General features: G+C 35.2%; 1 protein-coding gene across 1 annotated transcript in view; it reads right to left on the bottom strand.

The window, feature by feature from the left end:
- The window catches only part of PTPRG (protein tyrosine phosphatase receptor type G), a 979,702-nt gene that overhangs the window by 93,976 nt on the left and 860,198 nt on the right, over positions 1–25,528 (bottom strand). Inside the window, 3 exon segments of the mRNA XM_053720987.1 lie at positions 9,072–9,206; positions 9,391–9,473; positions 12,210–12,306. Coding sequence (XP_053576962.1) covers positions 9,072–9,206; positions 9,391–9,473; positions 12,210–12,306 — 315 coding nt within the window.

Here is a 25,528-nt window from a genome sequence, read left to right as displayed (position 1 = left end):
ACTGGGACACGGGAAAGAAAAAATCTCTTTGCAGGAGGTCTCATCTTGAAACCAGTTCTGTACCCTTCTGAAACAATGTTCTGAATCCAAAGATTGTGAACAGAATTGATCCAAATTTCTTTGAAAAAACGTAACCTGCCCCCTACCAGCTGAGCTGGAATGAGGGCCGCACCTTCATGTGGACTTAGAAGCTGGCTTTGCTTTTCTAGAAGGCTTGGATTTATTCCAGACTGGAGATGGTTTCCAAACTGAAACTGCTCCTGAGGATGAAGGATCAGGCTTTTGTTCTTTGTTGAAACGAAAGGAACGAAAACGATTATTAGCCCTGTTTTTACCCTTAGATTTTTTATCCTGTGGTAAAAAAGTTCCTTTCCCACCAGTAACAGTTGAGATAATAGAATCCAACTGAGAACCAAATAATTTGTTACCCTGGAAAGAAATGGAAAGTAGAGTTGATTTAGAAGCCATATCAGCATTCCAAGTTTTAAGCCATAAAGCTCTTCTAGCTAAAATAGCTAGAGACATAAACCTGACATCAACTCTGATAATATCAAAAATGGCATCACAGATAAAATTATTAGCATGTTGAAGAAGAATAATAATATTATGAGAATCATGATCTGTTACTTGTTGCGCTAAAGTTTCCAACCAAAAAGTTGAAGCTGCAGCAACATCAGCCAATGATATAGCAGGTCTAAGAAGATTACCTGAACACAGATAAGCTTTTCTTAGAAAGGATTCAATTTTCCTATCTAAAGGATCCTTAAACGAAGTACCATCTGATGTAGGAATAGTAGTACGTTTAGCAAGGGTAGAAATAGCCCCATCAACTCTAGGGATTTTGTCCCAAAATTCTAATCTGTCAGACGGCACAGGATATAATTGCTTAAAACGTTTAGAAGGAGTAAATGAATTACCCAATTTATCCCATTCTCTGGAAATTACTTCAGAAATAGCACTAGGAACAGGAAAAACTTCTGGAATAACCACAGGAGATTTAAAGACCTTATCTAAACGTTTAGAATTAGTATCAAGAGGACCAGAATCCTCAATTTCTAAAGCAATTAGTACTTCTTTAAGTAAAGAACGAATAAATTCCATTTTAAATAAATATGAAGATTTATCAGCATCAATCTCTGAGACAGAATCCTCTGAACCAGAAGAGTTATCAGAATCAGAATGATGATGTTCATTTAAAAATTCATCTGTATAAAGAGAAGTTTTAAAAGATTTTTTATGTTTACTAGAAGGAGGAATAACAGACATAGCCTTCTTGATGGATTCAGAAACAAAATCTCTTATGTTATCAGGAACATTCTGAACCTTAGATGTTGATGGAACTGCAACAGGCAATGGTACATTACTAAAGGAAATATTACCTGCATTAACAAGTTTGTCATGACAATTAATACAAACAACAGCTGGAGGAATAGCTACCAAAAGTTTACAGCAGATACACTTAGCTTTGGTAGTTCCAGCACTAGACAGCGATTTTCCTGAAGTATCTTCTGACTCAGATGCAACGTGAGACATCTTGCAATATGTAAGAGAAAAAACAACATATAAAGCAAAATTGATCAAATTCCTTAAATGACAGTTTCAGGAATGGGAAAAAATGCCAATGAACAAGCTTCTAGCAACCAGAAGCAAAGAAAAAATGAGACTGAAATAATGTGGAGACAAAAGCGACGCCCATATTTTTTCGCGCCAAATAAGACGCCCACATTATTTGGCGCCTAAATGCTTTTTGGCGCAAAAAATGACGCCACATCCGGAACGCCGACATCTTTGGCGCAAAAGAACGTCAAAAATGACGCAACTTCCGGCGACACATATGACGCCGGAAACAGAAAAGATTTTTTGCGCCAAAAAAGTCCGCGCCAAGAATGACGCAATAAAATGAAGCATTTTCAGCCCCCGCGAGCCTAACAGCCCACAGGGAAAAAAAGTCAAATTTTTAAGGTAAGAAAAAATAATTGATTCAAGTGCATTATCCCAAATATGAAACTGACTGTCTGAAAATAAGTAATGTTGAACATCCTGAGTCAAGGCAAATAAATGTTTGAATACATATATTTAGAACTTTATAAACAAAGTGCCCAACCATAGCTTAGAGTGTCACAGAAAATAAGACTTACTTACCCCAGGACACTCATCTACATGTTTGTAGAAAGCCAAACCAGTACTGAAACGAAAATCAGCAGAGGTAATGGTATATAAATAAGAGTATATCGTCGATCTGAAAAGGGAGGTAAGAGATGAATCTCTATGACCGATAACAGAGAACCTATGAAATAGACCCCGTAGAAGGAGATCACTGCATTCAAAATAGGCAATACTCTCCTCACATCCCTCTGACATTCACTACACGCTGAGAGGAAAACCGGGCTCCAACCTGCTGCGGAGCGCATATCAACGTAGAATCTAGCACAAACTTACTTCACCACCTCCATAGGAGGCAAAGTTTGTAAAACTGAATTGTGGGTGTGGTGAGGGGTGTATTTATGGGCATTTTGAGGTTTGGGAAACTTTGCCCCTCCTGGTAGGAATGTATATCCCATACTTCACTAGCTCATGGACTCTAATTACATGAAAGAAAAGAGCTAAATGCCCTTTTAAGGGCAATACCCATAAAAATGCCCTTTTCAGGGTAATGGGTAGATTTATATTTTGTGGGTTTAGGGGGTGGGGGTTTGAAATGTAATGAGGTGTTTGTTTTCATTTTTTGCAAAAGAGCTATTAACTTTAGGGCAATGCCCTACAAAAGGCCCTTTTAAGGGCCCTTAGTAGTTTATTATAGATTAGTTTTTTTTATTTTGTGGTGTTTTTTTTTTTTTTTTTAATTTAAACGGGGTATTAGAATAGAAATATATTATTTTTTTTTATAATTTAATTTGTTATTTTTTGTAATAGTAGTTTTTTTATTTTTTGTAATTGTAGTGTTTATTATTTTTGGTAATTGTAGTTTTAATTTTTTTAGTAATCTTAGTTTTTTTATTTTTTAGCAATCTTAGGTTTTATTAGTGTAATCTTAGGTTTTATTTTTATTTCACAGGTAAGTTTGTATTTATTTTAACTAGGTAGTTAATAAATAGTTATATTGTAGCTAGCTTAGGTTTTGGTTTTATTTTTATTTCACAGTTAAGTTTGTATTTATTTTTAAATAGGTAGTTAGTTAATAATTGTAACTTTAATTTAGGTCTATATTAATTATGTTAAAGTTAGGGGGTGTTAGGTTTAGGGGTTATTTAGATTGTTGCGATGTGGGGGCAGGCAGTTTAGGGGTTAATATGTTTAGTTAGTGTTGGCGATGTTTGGGAACGGCGGTTTAGGGGTTAATAGGTTTATTCAGTGTCAGGGAACTGCAGTTGAGGGGTTAATAGGTTTAGTTAGTGTTGGCGATGTTTGGGAATGGCTGTTTAGGGATTAATAGGTTTAGTTAGTGTTGGCAATGCCGGGGGATTGCGGTTTAGGGGTTAATAGGTTTAGTTAGTGTTGGCGATTTCGGAGAACTGCGGTTTAGGAGTTAATAGGTTTAGTTAGTGTCGGCGATGTTGAGGAATGGCGGTTTAGGGGCTAATAGCTTTATTTAGTGATTTAGTTAGTGTCAGCGATGTTGGGGAACTGCGGTTTAGATTAGAACAATGAAAAATTCAGAATACGAATAATGGATCCAAAAATTCGAAAACAGATTTATTAATTTTCAGAATTTTTCGGGATTTTAGTTATGGTGCCGATTCGAAAATCCGGATGCATTTGAATCTCCGAATTGGCCAAAATGAAACGCACATGTCTAGTAGAAAATCTCTCCCAACCATTTATCATATCCGTATGATCCAAACAATATAATTTTATGCCAGCAGTAAAGCATCACAGAAAATAATTGTTGGGTAGATTTTATGGCTGAAGTGTTTTATGAGAGTTGGAGTTGCTGTGTACTTGTACATATGGAAAATAAACAAAATTGGAAATATAATTTTTTTAAAGGACCACTAAATAAAGTAAAAATAAATTAACAAATAAAAAGACAACGCAATAGCAATTATTTTAAATTTAAAATGAGCAGTAAAATATTTTCCAGCAAATTTCAAAGTTAATTCAATATTCTCTTCCCCTGTGTCATGTGACAACCATCAGCCAATCACAAAATGCATATACGTATGAACTGTGCACTTTTGCACATGCTCAGTAGGAGCTAGAGTATCAGAAAGTGTGCATATAAAAAGAAAGTGTACATTTTGATAATGGAAGTATATTGGAAAAGTTTTTTTTAAATTGCATGCTCTCTAAATCATAAAACTTGACTTTAGTGTCCCTTTAAAGGATCAGTAAACACATTAGATTTGCATAATCAATAAATGCAAGATAACAAGACAATGCAATATTACTTAGTCTGAACTTCAAATTAGAAGTAGATTTTTTTTTCTGACAATTTTAAAAGTTATGTTTATTTCCACTCCTCCTGTACCATGTGACAACCATCAACCAATCACAAATGCATACATGTACCATGTGACAGCCATCAGCCAATCACAAATGCATACACTTTATTCTGTAAATTATTGCACATGCTCAGTAGGAGCTGGGGACTAAAAACGTTTAAATATAAAAAGACTGTGCACATTTTGATAATGGATGTAAATTGGAAAGTTGTTTAAAACTGCATGCTCTATTTGAATAATGAAACTTTAATTTTGACTTGAGTGTCCCTTTAATGGAACACTAACAGCAGTTGGCTTGGATTAAAGGGACATGATTTTGCTTATGTCTACAGTTCTTTGTTAATAAAGTTAAGGTCATTTTAACATCTCATATCATTACTTGATTAGTTCCGAGTAGATGTGTTGTCTAACTGAGGATTTAATGTGGGATGTTTGTTAGTCATTCATGAGCATTTCATGACTTATGTCTAATAAACTAAACTTTAAATGAACATTTATCATGACCTTTAAAATGAGCATTAATTATGTTTGCTAGATTAAAACATTAAATGAACATTAATCCCGACCTTTAAATGAATATTAAACTCAAAATTAAATCCTCTGTAAATTAGTTAATTATTGTAAAAACAAAGCAATGTATATGTTTTATTATACACTTCTCCTGTGTCTAAATAAAATACTTAAAAAGTGTGAATTTTTTTCAATCATGAATAATTTGTCAAATTTTTGCAATGCAGTGCTCAATTACTGACACACACAATGTATGTATGTATGTGTGTGTGTATATATATATATATATATATATATATACACACATACACACACACAGTATATATATATATATATATATATATATATATATATATATATATATATACACACACATACACACACACAGTATATATATATATATATATATATATATATACACGCATACACACACATACACACACACACAGTATATATATATATATATATATATATATATATATACACACACAGTATATATATATATATATATATATATATATATATATATATATATATATACACACACAGTATATATATATATATATATATATATATATACACACACAGTATATATATATATATATATATACACACACAGTATATATATATATATATATATACACACACACATACACACACACACAGTATAATATATATATATATATATATATATATATATATATATATATATATATATATATATATATATATATATATATATATATATAGGATATAAAAAGTCTACACACCCCTGTTAAAATGTCATGTTTTTGTGATGTAAAAAAATGAGACAAAGATAAATCATTTCAGAACTTATTCCACCTTTAATGTGACCTATAAACTTTACAACTCAATTGCAAAACAAACTAAAATCTTTTAGGTGGAGGGAAGTAGAAATAAAAAACTAAAATAATATGGTTGCATAAGTGTGCACACCCTTAAACTAATACTTTGTTGAAGCACCCTTTGATTTTATTACAGCACTCAGTCTTTTTGGGTATGAGTTTCTTAGCATTGCACATCTTGATTTGGCAAGATTTGCCCACTCTTCTTTGCAAAAACACTCCAAATCTGTCAGATTGTGAAGGCATCTCTTGTGCACAGCCCACTTAAGATCACCCCACAGATTTTCGATTGGATTCAGGTCTGGGCTCTGACTGGGCCATTCGAAAACTTTAATCTTCTTCTGGTAAAGCCATTCCTTTGTTGATTTGGATGTATGCTTTGGGGCATTGTCATACATAAAGATGAAGTTCCTCTTCATGTTCAGCTTTCTAGCAGAAGCCTGAAGGTTTTGTGCCAATATTGTCTGGTATTTGGAACTGTTCATAATTCCCTCTACCTTGACTAAGGCCTCAGTTCCAGCTGAAGAAAAACAGACCCAAAGCATGATGCTGCCACCAAAATGCTTCACTGTGGGTATGGTGTTCTTTTGGTTATATGTAGTATTGTTTTTGCGCCGAACATATCTTTTGGAATTATGGCCAAAAAGTTTAATCTTGGTTTTATCAAATCAGAACACCTTTTGCAACATGCTTTTGGGAGACTTCAGATGTGTTTTTGCAAAATTTAGCTGGGCTTGGATGTTTTTTTTTGTAAGAAAAGGCTTCCGTCTTGCCACTCTACCCCATAACCCAGACATATGAAGAATACGGGCAATTGTTGTCACATGCACCACACAGCCAGTACTTGCCAGATATTCCTGCAGCTCCTTTAATGGTGCTGTAGGCCTCTTGGCAGCCTCCCAGACCAGTTTTCTTCTCGTCTTTTCATCAGTTTTGGAGGGACGTCCAGTTCTTGGTAATGTCACTGTTGCGCCATATTTTCTCCACTTGATGATGACTGTCTTCACTGTGTTCCATGGTATATCTAATGCCTTGGAAATTCTTTTTTACCGTTCTCCTGACTGATACCTTTTAACAATGAGATCCCTCGGATACTTTGGAAGCTCTCTGCGAACCATGGCTTTTGCTGTAGGTTGTGACTAAGAAAATGTCAGGAAAGACCTACTAGAACAGCTGAACTTTATTTGGGGTTAATCAGAGGCATTTTAAATGATGGCAGGTGTGTACTGACTCCTATTTAACATGATTTTGAATGTAATTGCTCAATTCTAAACACAGCTACATCCCCAGTTATAAGAGGGTGTGCACACTTATGCAACCATATTTTAGATTTTTATTTTTACTTCCCTCCACCTAGAAGTTTGTTTGTTTTTCAATCAAATTGTGCAGTTTATAGGTCACATTAAAGGTGGAAAAAGTTCTGAAATGATTTATCTTTGTCTCATTTTTTTACATCACAGAAACCTGACATTTTAATAGGGGTGTATAGATTTTTTATATCCACTGTGTATATGTATATGTATATATATATATATATATATATATATATATATATATATATATATATATATATATATATATGCATGTGTGTGTGTGTACACACACAAACTAGGATGTCAAGATAAATAGACTAGACTAGTATCCACACTCGCTGGATTTCAACAATTCTTCTTCCTCAGACCAACCAGAAAAAGGTGATTGAGCTGATCTCCAGGTGAGCAGTGAACAAGTGCGTATGGGCACGAAACGCGTCTGCATGGAGATCAGCTCTAACACCTGATTGTTGTCGTTGCTGCTGGCTCTTTTCATTTGGATGTCTGTTATACCATCCGTTTTAAGGAATACATTTTTATATTTTTTAAGTAATGCCTGGAGTTTCCTTTTCATCATATCCTTTCTGAGGGTGCTTTGAAATCATAAATGGTATGAACGCTATTCTTTGTTGTTTGATGTATGTATATATATATATATATATATATATATATATATATATATACGCATATGTATGTGTGTGTGTTTGTGTGTACACACACAAACTAGGATGTCAAGATAAATAGACTAGACTAGTATCCGCACTCGCTGGATTTCAACAATTCTTCTTCCTCAGACCAACCAGAAAATAGTGCAGATAGAGTTTAAAAGCCCTACCTAGACACTGAGGGGAAAATGCTAATGGTTTCCATGGCAACAAAATAAACAAACCAATTTACTATATAATGTATAAATATTAATACAAATCATATGAATATAAAACAATTGTGAATATTACATAAATAATATTAGTATGAACCGATTGTGTGATCACAAGAAAGACAGGACATGTATATACTTGAAAACATGGCCTCCTTAATGATAAGGGCATGTTAATCATGGGGAACATTAACATTAAGGATAAGTTCATCAGTCACAAGCACATATTTGAAAATTGTATGAGATAAGTAAATCTAGTGAGTGCGGACCCTTGGTGAGAGAGAGAAAGAGCAAGAGAGAGGGAGAGAGAAAAAGAGAGAGGGAGAGAGAAAAAAGAGAGAAAGCGAGAGAGAGAGAGAGAGAGAGAGAGAGAGAGAGAGAGAGAGAGAGAGAGAGAGAGAGAAAGAAAGAAAGAAAGAAAGAGAGAGAGAGAGAGAGAGAGAGAGAAAGAGAGAGAAAGAAAGAGAGAGAGAAAGAGAGAGAGAAAGAAAGAGAGAGAGAAAAAGAGAGAAAGAGAGAAAAAGAGAGAAAAAGAGAAAACGAGAGAGAGCGAGAGAAAGAGAGAGAAAGAGAGAGAAAGAGAGAGAAAGAGAGAGAAAGAGAGAGAGAAAGGAGAGAGAGAGCGAGAGAAAGGAGAGAGAGAGCGAGAGAAAGGAGAGAGGGAGAGAGAGAGAGAAAAAAAGAGAGCGAGAGAAAAAAAAGAGGATGAGCGAGAGAGAGAGAGAACAAGAGAGAGAAAGAGAGAGAGAGAGAGAGAGAAAGAGAGAGAGAGAGAGAGAGAGAGAGAGAAAGAGAGAGAGAGAGAAAGAGAGAGAAAGAGAAAGAAAGAGAGAAAAAGAGAGAGAGAGAAAAAGAGAGAGAAAAAGAGAGAGAAAGAAAGAAAGAAAGAGAGAGAGAAAGAGAGAACTGAGAAAGAGAGAACTGAGAAAGAGAGAACGGAGAGAGAGAGAAAGAGAGAGAGAGAGAGAGAGAGAGAGAGAGAGAGAGAGAGAGAGAGAGAGAGAGACCACTAGTAAATTGACTATAGGGAATAATATAGCTGACTACAGCACACAATACTTACTCGACCTTTTTCCACAAGGTTTGTTATCATAATAATGATACCAGTATTTTGCTCCCAAACCATTCTCCAGAAGTCTTCAAAAGTAGACTTTAAAGGTCCCTGGGTAGCGATGTACGCCTTGGCTTTGTTGTATCCCTTCAAACATAAGCAAACATAAGATGAAAGCTGCCTCGTGGCAAAAAATTAATTATTTAAAGACAAGAGAAAAAGGAATATCTTTTATGGATTGAATAAATGATGCAGTAATCCTTTGATATAAATGAAATTAAAAAAAATATATAATGACAAGTTCTCGTCTGATATTTTTAAGACAACTTACGTCCACATAATTGGCATTAATATAGTCGCTGTGTTTGGAATCCTTCCCTGGCAAAGGCCTCAGTTTCACACGACTGTGGTCATCTATATGAAATTAAAAAAAAAAAAATATGCAAAGTGAAAATTTGCAAATATTACATCTGATTATTTCCGAGTGCAGATGTTAAAGGGACAATGCAGTTGAAAAAAATTGTATGCTCTGATTTGTTCATATTATGTTTGTAGTACTGACCCTAGATAAGTATGGCCTTAATCACAATCCATTGGCTGTGGCTTTTTGGGCAAAAAAGGCTACTTTATGATTCAGCGCAATCACAATATATATATCACTTTGGTATGCCTCCTGCAATTGCAAACGGATTTTCAGATCCTCTATAAAAGCGAACATTTCTCATATGGGGCCAAAAAGTTCCTGGCAATCACAATACATTTCCAGATCACTTTTCAACACCTTTTTGACTTTTTAATTCAACACCTCTAGACACTTGATAAGTTCTCGGAAATGCATTTTGTACATCTTTGACACTATTTCACGGCTTTTTGCAAACAGTACTGTGGAAAACACTTTTAATAGAAGACATTCTAGAGGTTTATTTATATATATGGTATTGATTCATAAAAGCTCTGTTCAACCCTATAGGAGAGGCTGTATACAGAGAAGAATCCCAGATTTGCATATGTACAAATACATATGTATATGTTTTAAATACCCGATATCCTGTACAGCTATGAATATTGACAGGAAATTCACTTTAGGACCCAAACATCTATGAATGGAGTGTTTTTATTTTTAATTTTAATATTTGATTGTAAATCACATCCGCACTGTTGTGTTTTTCCCAATAGCACTGATGTCTTTTAATCAGGTTTTTAAATGAGATTGTTGAATTGTGACTTTTATAGAAAAGTATTGTAATCTGTTTCCATCCACATCACTGCTAAACTATCCAAATGCATCTTTTAGGTTGTTAGGATAGGCAAGCTGTGTATATAATTGCTTTTCATTTTTTTCACAAGTATTATTTCTTTATTTTACAATATTTACATCTATTGTTTGTTAAAGCCCTTTTCCATTTCAGCGTGAACTGAAAACAAGATGGAGACTATAGGTTTCTATGCAAAGGACTTATCTTCTTTTACCGGATTTTAACATTAAGTAAACTGTAAAGTGTGAACTTGCAACATTGTATCTATCTAGGAGATCCTGATACTAGTTCACGTCTTCATGATCGGGTTTTTATAGGGGACAGGCCTCCATGCGCTTTAAGTCCACAATTGTTCAGAAACGTGATTTTAAAAGTGCTTGCACCTACATTATTGAATGAGCATTTGTGACTGTGAGGTCAGTAATGTGATATATTAATTAATGTATGTATATATATATATATATATATATATATATACACATACACACCCAAACACACACAGGGGTGAAAATTATATCACTATAGTTTAGTAGTAAGTGGTTAAAAGCTACTAGCCCAGAGGGAAGTCCACTCAATGTTAAAGATAGGAAAAAGTCAGCTCCAATTTCTAAGTTGTACGGGACTAGTGGATCACTGGAAATTTCAAGCCATGTATGTATGTATGTATGTGTGTATATATATATATATATATATATATATATATATATATATATATAAACACATATATACATATATATATATATTTATACATATATATACATACACATATATATAAATATATATATATATATATATATATATACACACACACATATATAGAATTTCTAGTATCAGCCTAGTAAAAGTCAGAATTTAGAGCCACACTTGACTGAAGGGTGTTATTTGATTTGACAGCGCTCAGTCAAATTTCATTAGAGAGATATGGATGCTTTCTGCTGAGTGAACTAATAGTATTTGACATGGAATTTTTTTAAACTCTCTATTATGCATTTAGAAGTTCATTGAGAATGCGCTTTTCATTTTGCATAATTAGTAGTTCTAAAATATCAATGTAAAGTTTAAGTGCTGTGAAATTAAGGTATCACATTTTCATTTTCAGGCCATTGGGGAAAACAATCCAGAAAAAAAAAAGATACTGAATACTTTCAATTGTAGGTTTAATTTAAATAAAATGCTGTGCAAAGAAAACAGATATTATATATATATATATATATATATATATATATACACACATACATATATATATAAAAAAAAAAATATATATATATATATATATATATATATATATAATACACATACATATATATAAGTGTTATTGCCTTTAAAGCAAGTCTATATAACATTTTATATAACACACAAACACACACACACACATATATATATATATATATATATATATATATCATAACATATATACCATTATATATATATATATATATATATATATAATATATATAACATTTTATATAACACACAAACACATATATATATATATATATATATATATATATATATATATATATATCATAACATATATAACAATTTATATAACACATAAGTGTTTAATGTCCATTTAATGAATTTCTAGGATGACATTTTGCATATTCTTCAATTATCAAACAAACTATCATTATTTAATGCAAACTTTGTCTTTCAAAACATATCACCATCTGCATGTTTGTTTTATTTGCAGTGGTTAAACACATAGTTGCATAATAATAGAGCAATAATAAAATATTACAACACACTGGAGCCTTTTATTCTTGCACCTTATGTCACTTTAACTAATACATTTCTATAACAGTTACAAAAATGTTTGGTTCTGTATCCAATAAAGCTTAATTTGTTTGTACCCAATGTACTGTGAGACTGAGAAACAGAAATATTTACTTACATGCTACAATGTTGATATATCTGTTTTTGTGCTTATTATCTGGGTGGTTGGAGTGTTCTGCTGTAATATTCATGTCGGCTGTGCATCGCTGAACTTCCTAAAGTTGTAAAGAAGAATCAGGAGACAGATTTATAACCACATTATCAGCATTCTTGTATTCTACACAGAGCAATTTTCATATAACTATCATGAAGCCATTAATACCATAAAAATGTTTAAATTAATATCTGCAAACTGCCTCAGAGTGGGCAGCCGGCATCACATAATTAAAAAATGAAGCAATTCATTATTGATATAAACAATGCATAAGTATGTTTGGCTAATGCATATACTACAAACTATAAGAGCTAATAACACTGTATTTTAATGGGTTATATAAATGGATTTAAATCTTGAAAGGATTATTTTGATCTCTTTACACAAAGCACGTTTTAGGATATTTTTTGGAGTTGTGGCTGAACAATATAGTCACATTAAAGGGACAGTCTAATCAGAATTAAACGTTCATGATTCAGATAGGGCATATCATTTTAATCAACATTCCAATTTAATTTTATAATCAAATTTGCTTTGTTTTCTTGGTTTTCTTTGTTGAAGGCTAAACCTAGGTAGGCTCATATGCTAATTTCTAAGTCCTTGGATGCCGCCTCTTATCTGATTGCATTTGACATTTTTTCACAGCTAGAGAGCGTGAGTTCATGTGTGCCATATAGACAACATTGTGCTCACTTCTGTGGAGTTAGTTATGAGTTAGCACTTATTGCTAAAATACAAGTTTGTCAAAATAATTGAAATAAGGGGCAGTCTGCCGAGGCTTAGATACAAGGTAACCACAAAGGTAAAAATTATATTATTATAACTGTGTAGGTTATGCAAAAATGGGCAATGGGTTTAAAGGGATTATCTATCTTTTTAAACAATAACAATTCTGGCGTAGACTGTCTCTTTAAATGACTCTTGGCTTTGTGCAACAAAAATGTGCTCTGTCCAACACACACTAGAGAGGGGGGAAAAAAGCCAAACCTCTACCTAAATTTTAAAACTGCTGTGAATTGTCTGAACCAGCTATTTGACTTGCAGTATTTGCAGGTTACAGAATAATTATTCTGGAACAGATGTGCTATGAGCCAGGAGCATAAATGGCAGATGATATTATGCAAAAAGCAGATGTGACTATTTTCCTTAATAATATTAAAAATAATAATTGGCACAAATCAATGTATGCAGTTATTTTTGTAATAATGTCTATGTATGCTCATAATTATAAATGCCTATAGGTAACTTCAATCAGCTGTATATATAATAAATCATAAAGATCTGAAATTTGTTTTTCTATTATTTTATACTGTTTGTGCTACAAGATTTCTTTAATGTTTCTCTAATGTGTCTATAAAAATAATCAATAATGGGATATGAAACCCAATTTTCTTTCTTTCATGATTCAGAGAGAGCATGCAATTTTAAGCAACTTTCTAATTTACTCTAATGATCAATTTTTATTCATTCTCTTGGTATCTATCTGAAAAGCAGGAATATAAACTTAGGAGCCGGCCCAGTTTTGGTTCAGCACCTGGGTATCGCTTGCTGATTGGTGACTAAATGTATCTGAACATGAAAGAAAAAAATTGGGTGTCGTATCCCATTAAAGAACAAAATATATTATTTTGTTAAACACGGATACATATTACTAATACTCAATAATAACTATATTTTATATATTTGTTAGTACATTGAACTAATTGATTACAGAGATTATATTGCTCCAAAAAGCATGCAACTGTCTCAGACCAGTGACTTGACACTGAAAAAAAGCAAAGGCTAATTAGAGTCAGCTCAAGTTTATAGTCAGCAGCTGATTATTTTGAATAATTAAATGATGTCAAAACCAGCTGTGATATACAGCACAAGGGATTTCAAGTTCATAAATAATTGAGAAAATGGCGATGCGTGTGATAACGCAGATCAAATAGCGCTCCCTGGACAGTAGGTGTTTGCCCTGAATACCATTAACAATGTTAAAGGACTCAGTATCCCTGCTCAGTGAGACATATCTTTAGCACCACCAAACGCAAGCTGAACCCAATTAAATAAATCTACAGATTTGTGATATGTTTATGCTGTATAGGTCATTCACAACAAATAATTGTTGTGCGGCTATGTATTAAAAAGCATAAGCAGAAAATAAGAGTAAAACTTTTTTTACACACATTTCTGCATCCTTTTACTTAAATGTTTTGTATTTTCTGATCCTCGTGGGAGTGTATCTAATTATGGGCTAGAGTACAAGTGGAGCTCTAAATATAATGTGTGCTGGTATTAGAAGTAAATCACAATCGCCTAGATTTAGAGTTCTGCGTTAGCCGTCAAAACCAGCTTTAGGGGCTCCTAACACTGGTTTTGGCCGCCCGCTGGTATTTAGAGTCAGTCAGGAAAGGGTCTAACGCTCACTTTGCAGCCACGACTTTTCCATACCGCAGATCCCCTTACATCAATTGCGTATCCTATCTTTTCAATGGGATCTTCCTAACGCCAGTATTTAGAGTCTTGGCTGAAGTGAGCGTTAGAAATCTAACGACAAAACTCCAGCCGCAGAAAAAAGCCAGTAGTTAAGAGCTTTCCGGGCTAACGCCGGTTCATAAAGCTCTTAACTACTGTGCTCTAAAGTATACTAACACCCATAAACTACCTATGTACTCCTAAACCGAGGCCCCCCCCCCACATCGCCGCCACTCTATTAATTTTTTTTAACCCCTAATCTGCCGACCACACACCGCCGCCACCTACATTATCCCTATGTACCCCTAATCTGCTGCCCCTAACACCGCCAACCCCTATATTATATTTTATTAACCCCTAATCTGCCGCCCCCAAAGTCGCCGCCACCTACCTACAATTATTAACCCCTAATCTGCCGACCGGACCTCACCGCTACTATAATAAAGTTATTAACCCCTAATCCGCCTCACTCCCGCCTCAATAACCCTATAATAAATAGTATTAACCCCTAATCTGCCCTCCCTAACATCACCGACACCTAACTTCAAGTATTAACCCCTAATCTGCCGACCGGACCTCACCGCTACTCTATTAAATTTATTAACCCCTAAAGCTAAGTCTAACCCTAACACCCCCCTAAGTTAAATATAATTTTTATCTAACAAAATAAATTAACTCTTATTAAATAAATTATTCCTATTTAAAGCTAAATACTTACCTGTAAAATAAACCCTAATATAGCTACAATATAAATTATAATTATAGATGCTGGGCTGACTTCCGGTAGGCGTGGCAAACACTAAGCACGACGCTGGAGCGTCTCGTGGAGGAACCGACAGCTAAACACTAGCCAGAGAAGATCCTGCCTAAACCGTAGACTCCTATTTTGGGGCATTATAGCTCTGTACAGGGAGCAGCTTGAAGTCAGGCGAGCGGAGGTGCCGGAAGCCCCATTACAACCGCACAAAGGCCGGGTGGTACTGGCCCAGACACACACTGAGCCAAGACACATGAAAAAGGAAAAAAGGCGCAACGCACAGGCAAGGTCGGCAAGTTAACAGTCTGCAGGCGCGACTTTGAGTGGTAAACCATAAAAATCTTCATAATTCCGTTTCTATGACCCGTGTGACGGAGCAGCCCTACACCGGATGCGAGGTATCGTGCCTGATGTGGGGAGGATATAAATTAACGGTGAAGTGGTCCGGAGTAGAGGATTAAAAGCCGGAGACAGACACGCAAGTACCAGAGCTGCAAAATCGCAAGTATCATAAGATAAGTGTAATGGTACATAAAGTTGTGTTGCTTGAGGCAGAAAAGCAGTGTGTGTCAGTGGTGAAAAGAGATACCATAGACTCGGTACAGCAAATGGTTTATTGACTAAGAAAGGATGTGTCTCACAAGACAATATTGCAAACATACAGTTTGGTTGCTTGAGGCAGAAAAGCAGTGTGGGTCTGTGGTGAAGAGAGACACTTTGGACTCGGTACAGCAAAAAGTTTATTGACTGTCATAGATCGTGTCTCATACGACAATATTGCAAACAAGGTGGATTTAAAGTGAAAGTGTGCAGTACAGAAAGAATGTTTATATATAGGCACAGCACACACTGAACTTTCTTTGTGGAACTAACGAATAGTTACGCCCTAGAGCGGGCGCAAATTCTTGCAGAGCATGAAGGTCTGGTAAAGGCCAGATAGTAGCTACACAGAGAACTGTGAACCAGCACTGCGCAATATTAAAGGTGGAAGAAAAGGGAAAAGTAAAAGCAGTAAAAGCAGGACATTACGCTTAAAAAGTGTGGACGCTACTTATGGACTTTTTTCTTTTTTCCCTTTTTGAGGACACGTTTAAAAAGTGATTTATTTATATTCACCTGTCAGTTTTTTTTTTCTATTTCTCTATTTTTTTTTCTGTCTTTTCTTTGTTTCTCAGGAAATGAAGCTGGTAATAATGCAATATGTCAGTTTGCAAAAAGGCCTTATATGAATGGTTGTACAAGGGAATATTATTTACATCATGTGGGGCGTGTAGTATAGCCAGGCAAATAGAAAATTTTACTCCCATAACAGGATAGAAGAGGATTAAAAACTGATCTTTGGCTTTTCTACAGAAAAAACAGTAGCCAAAGGCAATAAAGCCAGAAAGCAGATCTAACAATTAGAAGACTTAAAAACACAGGTGAAAAGTATAAAGGAGCAAAACCCTTAAGTGGCTAAAAGTGGGTATTACATATTCTAGATAACACATGATAAGGTTGGCCTTCTAAAGGGAGGGGACAACCATTAAGCGCACACAAGTATTAAAGGTTCTGAGTCACAGAAGCGTTGATTAAGAAAAGAGCACTAATTCAGGCACAATCTTAAAGGGTAGGGCCAAAGACACGCAGAAGGGGTTGGGATAATTGGGGGCACAAAGCACTTAAGCATATAGGTTAAGAGACAAAACCATGTCTCTACCCCAAGTAATATTAAGGTCAAGTGAGGTTAAAGTATAGTAAAGGAGGAATATCACAGAAGTAGAAGGAAAATAGTAGAGGCACATACCCATTCTTATCCACGTTTTTTTTTTTTTTTTTTTTTTTTTACACTTCCTTTTATGGATAAGTACATCACGAATATGAGAAACAGATCCCCTAATATGCCGGTCAAGAAAGACAAAAAGTTGAAAGCTTTGCAGGAAAGCAGCACAGAAATAGATCCAGAGAGCCCAGGAAAAAAAATTGAGACACAGTTAACAATAAATCAACTTGCTGATTTAATTCTACCGCAATTTGAGATAATCAAAAGAGAGATAGCGGATCTTTCTCAAGAGGTGAAGCAATTTGCGGTCAGAATGAGAGAAGTTGAAGATAGGGTCTCAGACCTAGAGGATAAAATGTACAATCAGGAAACAAATATGAATCTATACACTGATAAAATTAAAACGTTGCAGTCCAAGGTAGATGACCTTGAGGACAGGTTACGGCACAGCAACGTGCGAATAGTGGGACTCCCAGAAACAAAGGAGTATACGGATCTATTAAGGTTTGGGGAGACAATTCTGCCTAGCCTGCTAGGGATACAGTTAGGCAATACAAAATTACAAGTCGAAAGAGCACACAGAATAGGGAATAGCAAAGAGTCCATAGATGGTAATGTACGCCCACGAATGGTATTGATCAAATATTTAAATTTTCAGGATAAGTTTAATGTGATGAGCCACTATAGAAGAGCACAACCTTTCATGATTGAGAACAAACAGGTACACCTGTTCCAAGATTTCTCTCAAGAGACATCCACCAGGCGTGGGGCAATGGCGCCCTTCTGTACAGCACTGATTAAAGCAGGGCTGAAGGCAAACATGAGGTATCCAGCCAAAATAACGGTACTAAGTATGGAGGGCACCATTGCTTTAAACTCGGTGAATGAAGCAAAAGCCTTTTGCGAGGAAAATAATATTGCAGTGTAAAATTTAATTCAGCACAGTATACTGATTGAAACAATATTATCAATTAAATGTATAAAAATAACATTATAACAGAAGTTTTGGGTATGTATAGGAGGGAACTCCCCCCCCCCCCCTTTTTTTTTTTTTTTGTTTTTTTTGTTTTGTTTTGTTGTTCTCTTCCCTCTCACGCTCCTCCCCTCCTCCCTCTGGGTTGGTTTCTCTCCTCTCTTCTTACCCGTCCTGGTGTCTCCTGCCCCCTTTTTAAGTCAAAATATACAACTTAGGTAAGGAATGAATGCTACACCTAATACACTAAGTCTATTATCATGGAATGTGGGAGGGATAACCTCCCCGGCTAAACGTAAAAATGTTTTAAAAATGCTTAAAAAAGGTAAACCTGACATCATATGCCTACAGGAATTACACCTGAAAAGACCAGAGATAGAGAAATTAAAGACAAATTGGATTACGGAGATAATTGCCACACCGTGTAATAAACGCAAAAGGGGGGTAGCGATACTCTTCAATAAAAATCTGAGTTATAGTATATTAAAGCAAGAAGTAGATCCGGATGGGAGATATTTGATTGCACAAATTAAGTCAGGGAATGAGATATGGACCATATGTAATATATACGGCCCTAACGGTCTAGATAAGGGTTTCTGGCAAAAGATAAAACAAAAAGTAACACCATATCTGGGACAAAATCTGATAATTGCGGGGGATATGAACATGACATTATACCCTGGTATAGATAAATTTAAAATCAGAAGTAAACAGGCAAATTACAGGGAAGCAAAGTATCTGAGACATTTTGTTAAGACACTAAAAATAAATGACATTTGGCGGCTGCAACATCCGGACGAACGAACATTCACATGTGAATCTAAGGCACACAGAAACTTCTCACGTATTGACATGTTCTTAGTAGAAGAACAATTACTCAGACTAGAATTAAAATCAAGCATAGCAGATATAATATTGTCAGATCACGCAATAATTTCACTCAAGATTTCAACCACATCTAGACCCAGCAAAAATAAAAACACATTCCATTACCCAGGGTTTATGTATAACAACCCACATTTTGTAAATTGGCTGCAGAAAACGTGGCAAGAATATCTTACGAATAATAAGGAATATATGAATAGAACGGAAATCCTGTGGGAGGCAGGCAAGACTGTCCTCAGAGGGGAGGTAAAGGCGCATATGGTGTTGCTGACCCGCAAATATAAGGCTAGGGAGATGCAACTGGCTAACCAGCTCAGAAATGCATTTGAGCAGTATAAAGGAAACCCAAATGAAGAGTTATATATCTAAAAAAGCGGAGCGAGATAACTTTCTCAAAGAAAAATGGGTTAGAGAAGACGTAAAAGCAAGGGCGGTCTATCAAAGACAACAAGGTATAAATGCTAAACATCTTGCTAAGTTAATCAAATTTCGCAGTAAGAAGAATATAATAACAACAATCAGAATAGGGGACAGAGTGTTAAATTCCTCTTCAGAAATAAGGCAGGCATTTTTTACATATTACTCAAATCTCTATTCCAAACAGCAGATAAATCAGGAGGAGAAAGAGAAATTTTGGCAAGGGATTAAGTTACCCCAAATAACAAGAGAGGCACTGCTCAAAATAAATACACCAATCACAGAGACAGAAGTTGTAAAAATTATCAAAAAACTCAAAGTAGGGAAAGCGGCAGGGCCAGATGGTCTTCCTGCAGAGTTCTATAAGTCAACAGTAGAACTGGTGACCCCGATACTTATCAAGCTATATAATGAATATTATATGAACAAGGGGATGAACTCGCGATATTTTGCAGATTCAGTTATCACGTTAATCCACAAGAAAGGTAAAGATCCAGAGGACCTAGCCTCATATCGTCCAATCTCATTGTTAAACCAAGATTATAAGATTTTAACGGCGGTTATCGCAGAGAGATTGAAAAGAATTATAGGGGAACTAATACACCCCGATCAGGCAGGCTTCATACCAGGGAGAAACGCAGTACGAAATATGCGAAGAGTCCTAACAATGCTAGATTACTACAATTATATAGGTAAGGGGGGGGGACGGCGGGTCCCATGCGACGGAGTTGGGGATCTTGCAGTCATCACAATTGATGCCGAGAAGGCCTTTGACTCCATCGTATGGGACCATCTGTTTTCAGCCCTGGAAAAGTTTGGATTTTCAGGAAATATTATACAGCTGATAGAGTCAATATACAACAAACCAAGATCACAATTACTAGTAAATGGGGAATTATCACAGTATATAACGCTCGGAAAGGGTACGCGGCAGGGGTGTCCACTATCACCCTTGTTGTTTGACTTAGCACTGGAGCCCCTAGCAATTTATATCAGGCAGAAAGTACAAGCGGTAGAAATAGGTAGCCAAAAAATGACGATATCTTTATATGCTGATGACATATTATTGTTTTTAAAAGATACTGTTAGTAGTATCCCTTTGGTGCTGGGAATTATAGGCAATTTTAGTTCCTTTACAGGATACAAAATTAACCCTAATAAATCAGAACTCATGTGGGTGGAAAAAAACAGATATAGTCGAAACTGTATATTCAAGGAAGTAAATTATATTAATTATCTGGGAATTAGAATAAGCAGGGACCCCAGAGAATGGTACCAGTTAAACTACAGAGATATTTTTGATAATATACAACTAGATTTAGACAAATGGAACATGTACTATCTATCCCTATCCGCTAGGGTTATGCTGTTAAAAACAATCTTCTTTCCAAAAATACTGTTTTTGATGCAAAATCTTCCCATTTTTATTTCTAGAAAGGATCTGGATAAATATAACAGGGCATGTGGAAGGTTTATTTGGGGGAAGAAGAAAGGGCGTATGTCAATGGAAAAATTAATACAAAATAAGCAAGTAGGGGGATTTGCCTTACCAAGTATCAAATATTACAATATTGTTACCCTAGTAAAGTTTGGCCTTGACTGGCTCACAGAATCAAACTATGTCACATATTATAAGTTGGAAGCAGAAATGGTTAAACCATTCAATTTAAAAGCTATATTACACTGCCCACACAAGAAGTTACCAAGTAATATCAGCAATTTACTAACATGTTCAAATGTAGTGCTTGCATGGCAGAAGTATTGTAAAATCTTAAGACAAAATTACCAGGTCTCTAAAATATTACCAATAATCGGGTGCGTGGATTTTCAACCAGGGTTTCAGAATATAGTATTCCAGGAATGGCAGGAAAAAGGTATTAAAGAATTTGTACAACTAAAGATGTTGGATAACACCGGGATTAAAACATATGAAAATTTAGCAACAGAATATAGACTCCCGGCGAAGAATTTTTTTGCATACCTACAAACTCGCCACTACATAGAAACAAAAAACAGTGAACATGGGACGGACTGGGGGCAAGAGTTTATGGAGGCAGGTTTAAAAATATATAAGGCAGGCTTTAGATCAATATCATACTGGTACCAGCAGATACTGAAAAATATAGGACAACAACATATAAATAAACTGAAACACCAATTCATGAAATATTTTGGTAATATACAAGAAGAGGACATAACAAGTAGTATTAAAAGAGTAGAAGAGACCACAGACAGGGTCAATCTGAGAGAATCACAACGCAAGTTAATAAATAACTATTACTTAACACCGGAAAGGATGAGTAAATGGGTAACCACACAACAAAATGTGTGCCATAAATGCAGTGAAGATAGGGATAATATATTACATTGCCTTTGGAGTTGCCCCAAGGTACAACAATACTGGTTAAAGGTAAAATTTTGGGTTAATAAATATCTCAGTGACAAGGTGGTATTAGACTCCGCAGCAATATTTTTTTTGTGCCATAAGGAGAAAGTTTGGGACAGGCAACTACTGAATATTGTGATTTTACTTGCACGCAATGTAATATTTAAGACATGGAAAAATAAACAAGCTCCCAGTTTAAGTGAACTAGTTAACAACATAAAGTTACAGATGATTATTGAAAGACACAACTTGAGAGTGGATGCCCGAAAAACATTTATAAAATTTTTCAAGAAATGGAAGAAGTATATTTGTTCATGGCCAATAGAGCAACAAATACAATTTACAGAGCCACTTAGAAATACGGTTCCATTTATTGAATTAATTGCAGCAGAAGTATTACCTATACAATGGCTAAACTAAACAGAATAATCATGGAAATATATGGCAGGCGGGTGGATGGGGGGGGGCACGGGGGGGATGGGGGGAGGGAGAGAGAGTAACAAAAAAAAAAATTTTCCCTTGTGTTTTTTTTTTTTTTTTTTTTTCTCTTCTTTCTCTCCTGTTGTCGTTGTTGTTGTGTGTGGTTATTTTTAGGATTGGAGAAGTTCCACAAAAAGAAGGGAAGGAAAGAAATAAAGAAGGGAAGGAAAGAAATAAAGAAGGGAGTAAAGAAAGATAAGATTTATTTTTCACTGAGGTATTGCAATTTTTGGGTGAATAGGATGCGATTAGTGGAAAAATATTAAGATACACTGTTCATCAAAATTGTAAAGGTAAACAAATTGCGGTGCAAATTTTGTTGGTATTTGTATATCTGGTATCGATGATATGGTATTTCAAACAATAGAAAATGGAAAATTGAGCCATGGAAATCTAGAGAGAGAGATAGAGATATGGACTATTAATCGTCCTGGGAGAACCAGAGACTTGTAAATGTAATTTTTTTTTTGTTTTTTTCCTTTTTACAATGTGTTAAAAAGTCTAAGCTGGAGAAGTTCATGACTCTGTACCCTCTCTCTGTTCGTTGTACTTTTTCTTTTTTGTATGCTCAAAATAAAAATATTTAAAAAAAAAAAAAAAAAAAAAATTATAATTATATTGTAGCTATTTTAGGATTAATATTTATTTTTCAGGCAACTTTGTATTTATTTTAACCAGGTACAGTAGCTATTAAATATTTAATAACTATTTAATAGCTACCTAGTTAAAATAATTACAAAATTACCTGTAAAATAAATCCTAACCTAAGTTACAATTAAACCTAACACTAAACTATCAATAAATTAATTAAATAAAATACCTACAATTATCTACAATTAAACCTAACACACTATCAATAAATTAATTACATACAAATACCTACAATTAAATACAATTAAATAAACTAACAAAAGTACAAAAAAATAAAAAAGAACTAAGTTACAAAAAATAAAAAAATAATTTACAAACATTAGAAAAATATTACAACAATTTTAAGCTAATTACACCTACTCTAAGCCCCCTAATAAAATAACAAAGCCCCCCAAAATAAAAAAATGCCCTACCCTATTCTAAAATACAAATAGAAAAGCTCTTTTACCTTACCAGCACTTAAAAGGGCCTTTTGCGGGGGAAGGCCCCAAAGAATTCTGCTCTTTTGCCTGTAAAAAAAAAAATACAATACCCCCCCCAACATTACAACCCACCACCCACATACCCCTAATCTAACCCAAACCCCCCTTAAATAAACCTAACACTAAGCCCCTGAAGATCTCCCTACCTTATCTTCACCACGCCGGGTATCACTGATCCGTCCAGAAGAGGCTCCGAAGTCTTCATCCAAGCCCAAGCGGGGGCTGAAGAGGTCCATCATCGGGCTCAAGAGATCCATCATCGGCCTGAAGAGATCCATCATCCGGCTGAAGAGATCCATCATCCGGCTGAAGAGGTCCATCATCGGCCTGAAGAGATCCATCATCCGGCTGAAGAGGTCCATCATCCGTCTGAAGTCTTCTATCAAGCGGCATCTTCAATTTTCTTTCTTCCGGATCCATCTTCATCCCGCCGACGCGGAACATCCATCCTGGCCGAAGACTTTCCGACGAATGACGGTTCCTTTAAATGACGTCATCCAAGATTGTGTCCCTCGAATTCCGATTGGCTGATAGGATTCTATCAGCCAATCGGAATTAAGGTAGGAAAATTCTGATTGGCTGATGGAATCAGCCAATCAGATTCAAGTTCAATCCGATTGGCTGATCCAATCAGCCAATCAGATTGAGCTCGCATTCTATTGGCTGATCGGAACAGCCAATAGAATGCAAGCTCAATCTGATTGGCTGATTCCATCAGCCAATCAGAATTTTCCTACCTTAATTCCGATTGGCTGATAGAATCCTATCAGCCAATCGGAATTCGAGGGACGCCATCTTGGATGACGTCATTTAAAGGAACCGTCATTCGTCGGGAAGTCGTCGGCCAGGATGGGTTTTCCGCATCGGCGGGATGAAGATGGATCCGGAAGAAAGAAGATTGAAGATGCCGCTTGATAGAAGACTTCAGCCGGATGATGGATCTTTTCAGCCCGATGATGGACCTCTGCAGCCCGATGATGGACCTCTTCAGCCAGATGATGGAACTCTTCAGCCAGATGATGGATTTCTTCAGCCAGATGATGGATCTCTTCAGCCCCCGCTTGGGCTTGGATGAAGACTTCGGAGCCTCCTCTGGATGGATCGGTGATACCCGGCGTGGTGAAGATAAGGTAGGGAGATCTTCAGGGGCTTAGTGTTAGGTTTATTTAAGGGGGGTTTGGTTTAGATTAGGGGTATGTGGGTGGTGGGTTGTAAATGTTGGAGGGGTATTGTATGGTTTTTTTTACAGGCAAAAGAGCAGAATTCTTTGGGGCATGCCCCGTAAAAGGCCCTTTTAAGGGCTGGTAAGGTAAAAGAGCTTTTCTATTTGTATTTTAGAATAGGGTAGGGCATTTTTTTATTTTGGGGGGCTTTGTTATTTTATTAGGGGGCTTAGAGTAGGTGTAATTAGCTTAAAATTGTTGTAATATTTTTCTAATGTTTGTAAATTATTTTTTTATTTTTTGTAACTTAGTTCTTTTTTATTTTTTGTACTTTAGTTAGTTTATTTAATTGTATTTAATTGTAGGTATTTGTATGTAATTAATTTATTGATAGTGTAGTGTTAGGTTTAATTGTAGATAATTGTAGGTATTTGTATGTAATTAATTTATTGATAGTGTAGTGTTAGGTTTAATTGTAACTTAGGTTAGGATTTATGTTACAAGTAATTTTGTAATTAGTTTAACTAGGTAGCTATTAAATAGTTATTAACTATTAAATAGCTATTGTACCTGGTTAAAATAAATACAAAGTTGCCTGTAAAATAAATATTAATCCAAAAATAGCTACAATATAATTATAATTTATATTGTAGCTATATTAGGGTTTATTTTACAGGTAAGTATTTAGCTTTAAATAGTAATAATTTATTTAATAAGAGTGTATTTATTTTGTTAGATAAAAATTATATTTAAATTAGGGGGGTGTTAGTGTTAGGTTAGACTTAGCTTTAGGGGTTAATACATTTAATAGAGTAGCGGTGAGGTCCGGTCGGCAGATTAGGGGTTAATACTTGAAGTTAGGTGTCG

This window comes from Bombina bombina, chromosome 7 (genome assembly GCF_027579735.1).
Source record: "Bombina bombina isolate aBomBom1 chromosome 7, aBomBom1.pri, whole genome shotgun sequence".
Lineage (NCBI taxonomy): Eukaryota > Metazoa > Chordata > Amphibia > Anura > Bombinatoridae > Bombina > Bombina bombina.
Note: the sequence above shows the minus strand (reverse complement) of the source record. Positions and strands in the feature narration are given on the sequence as shown.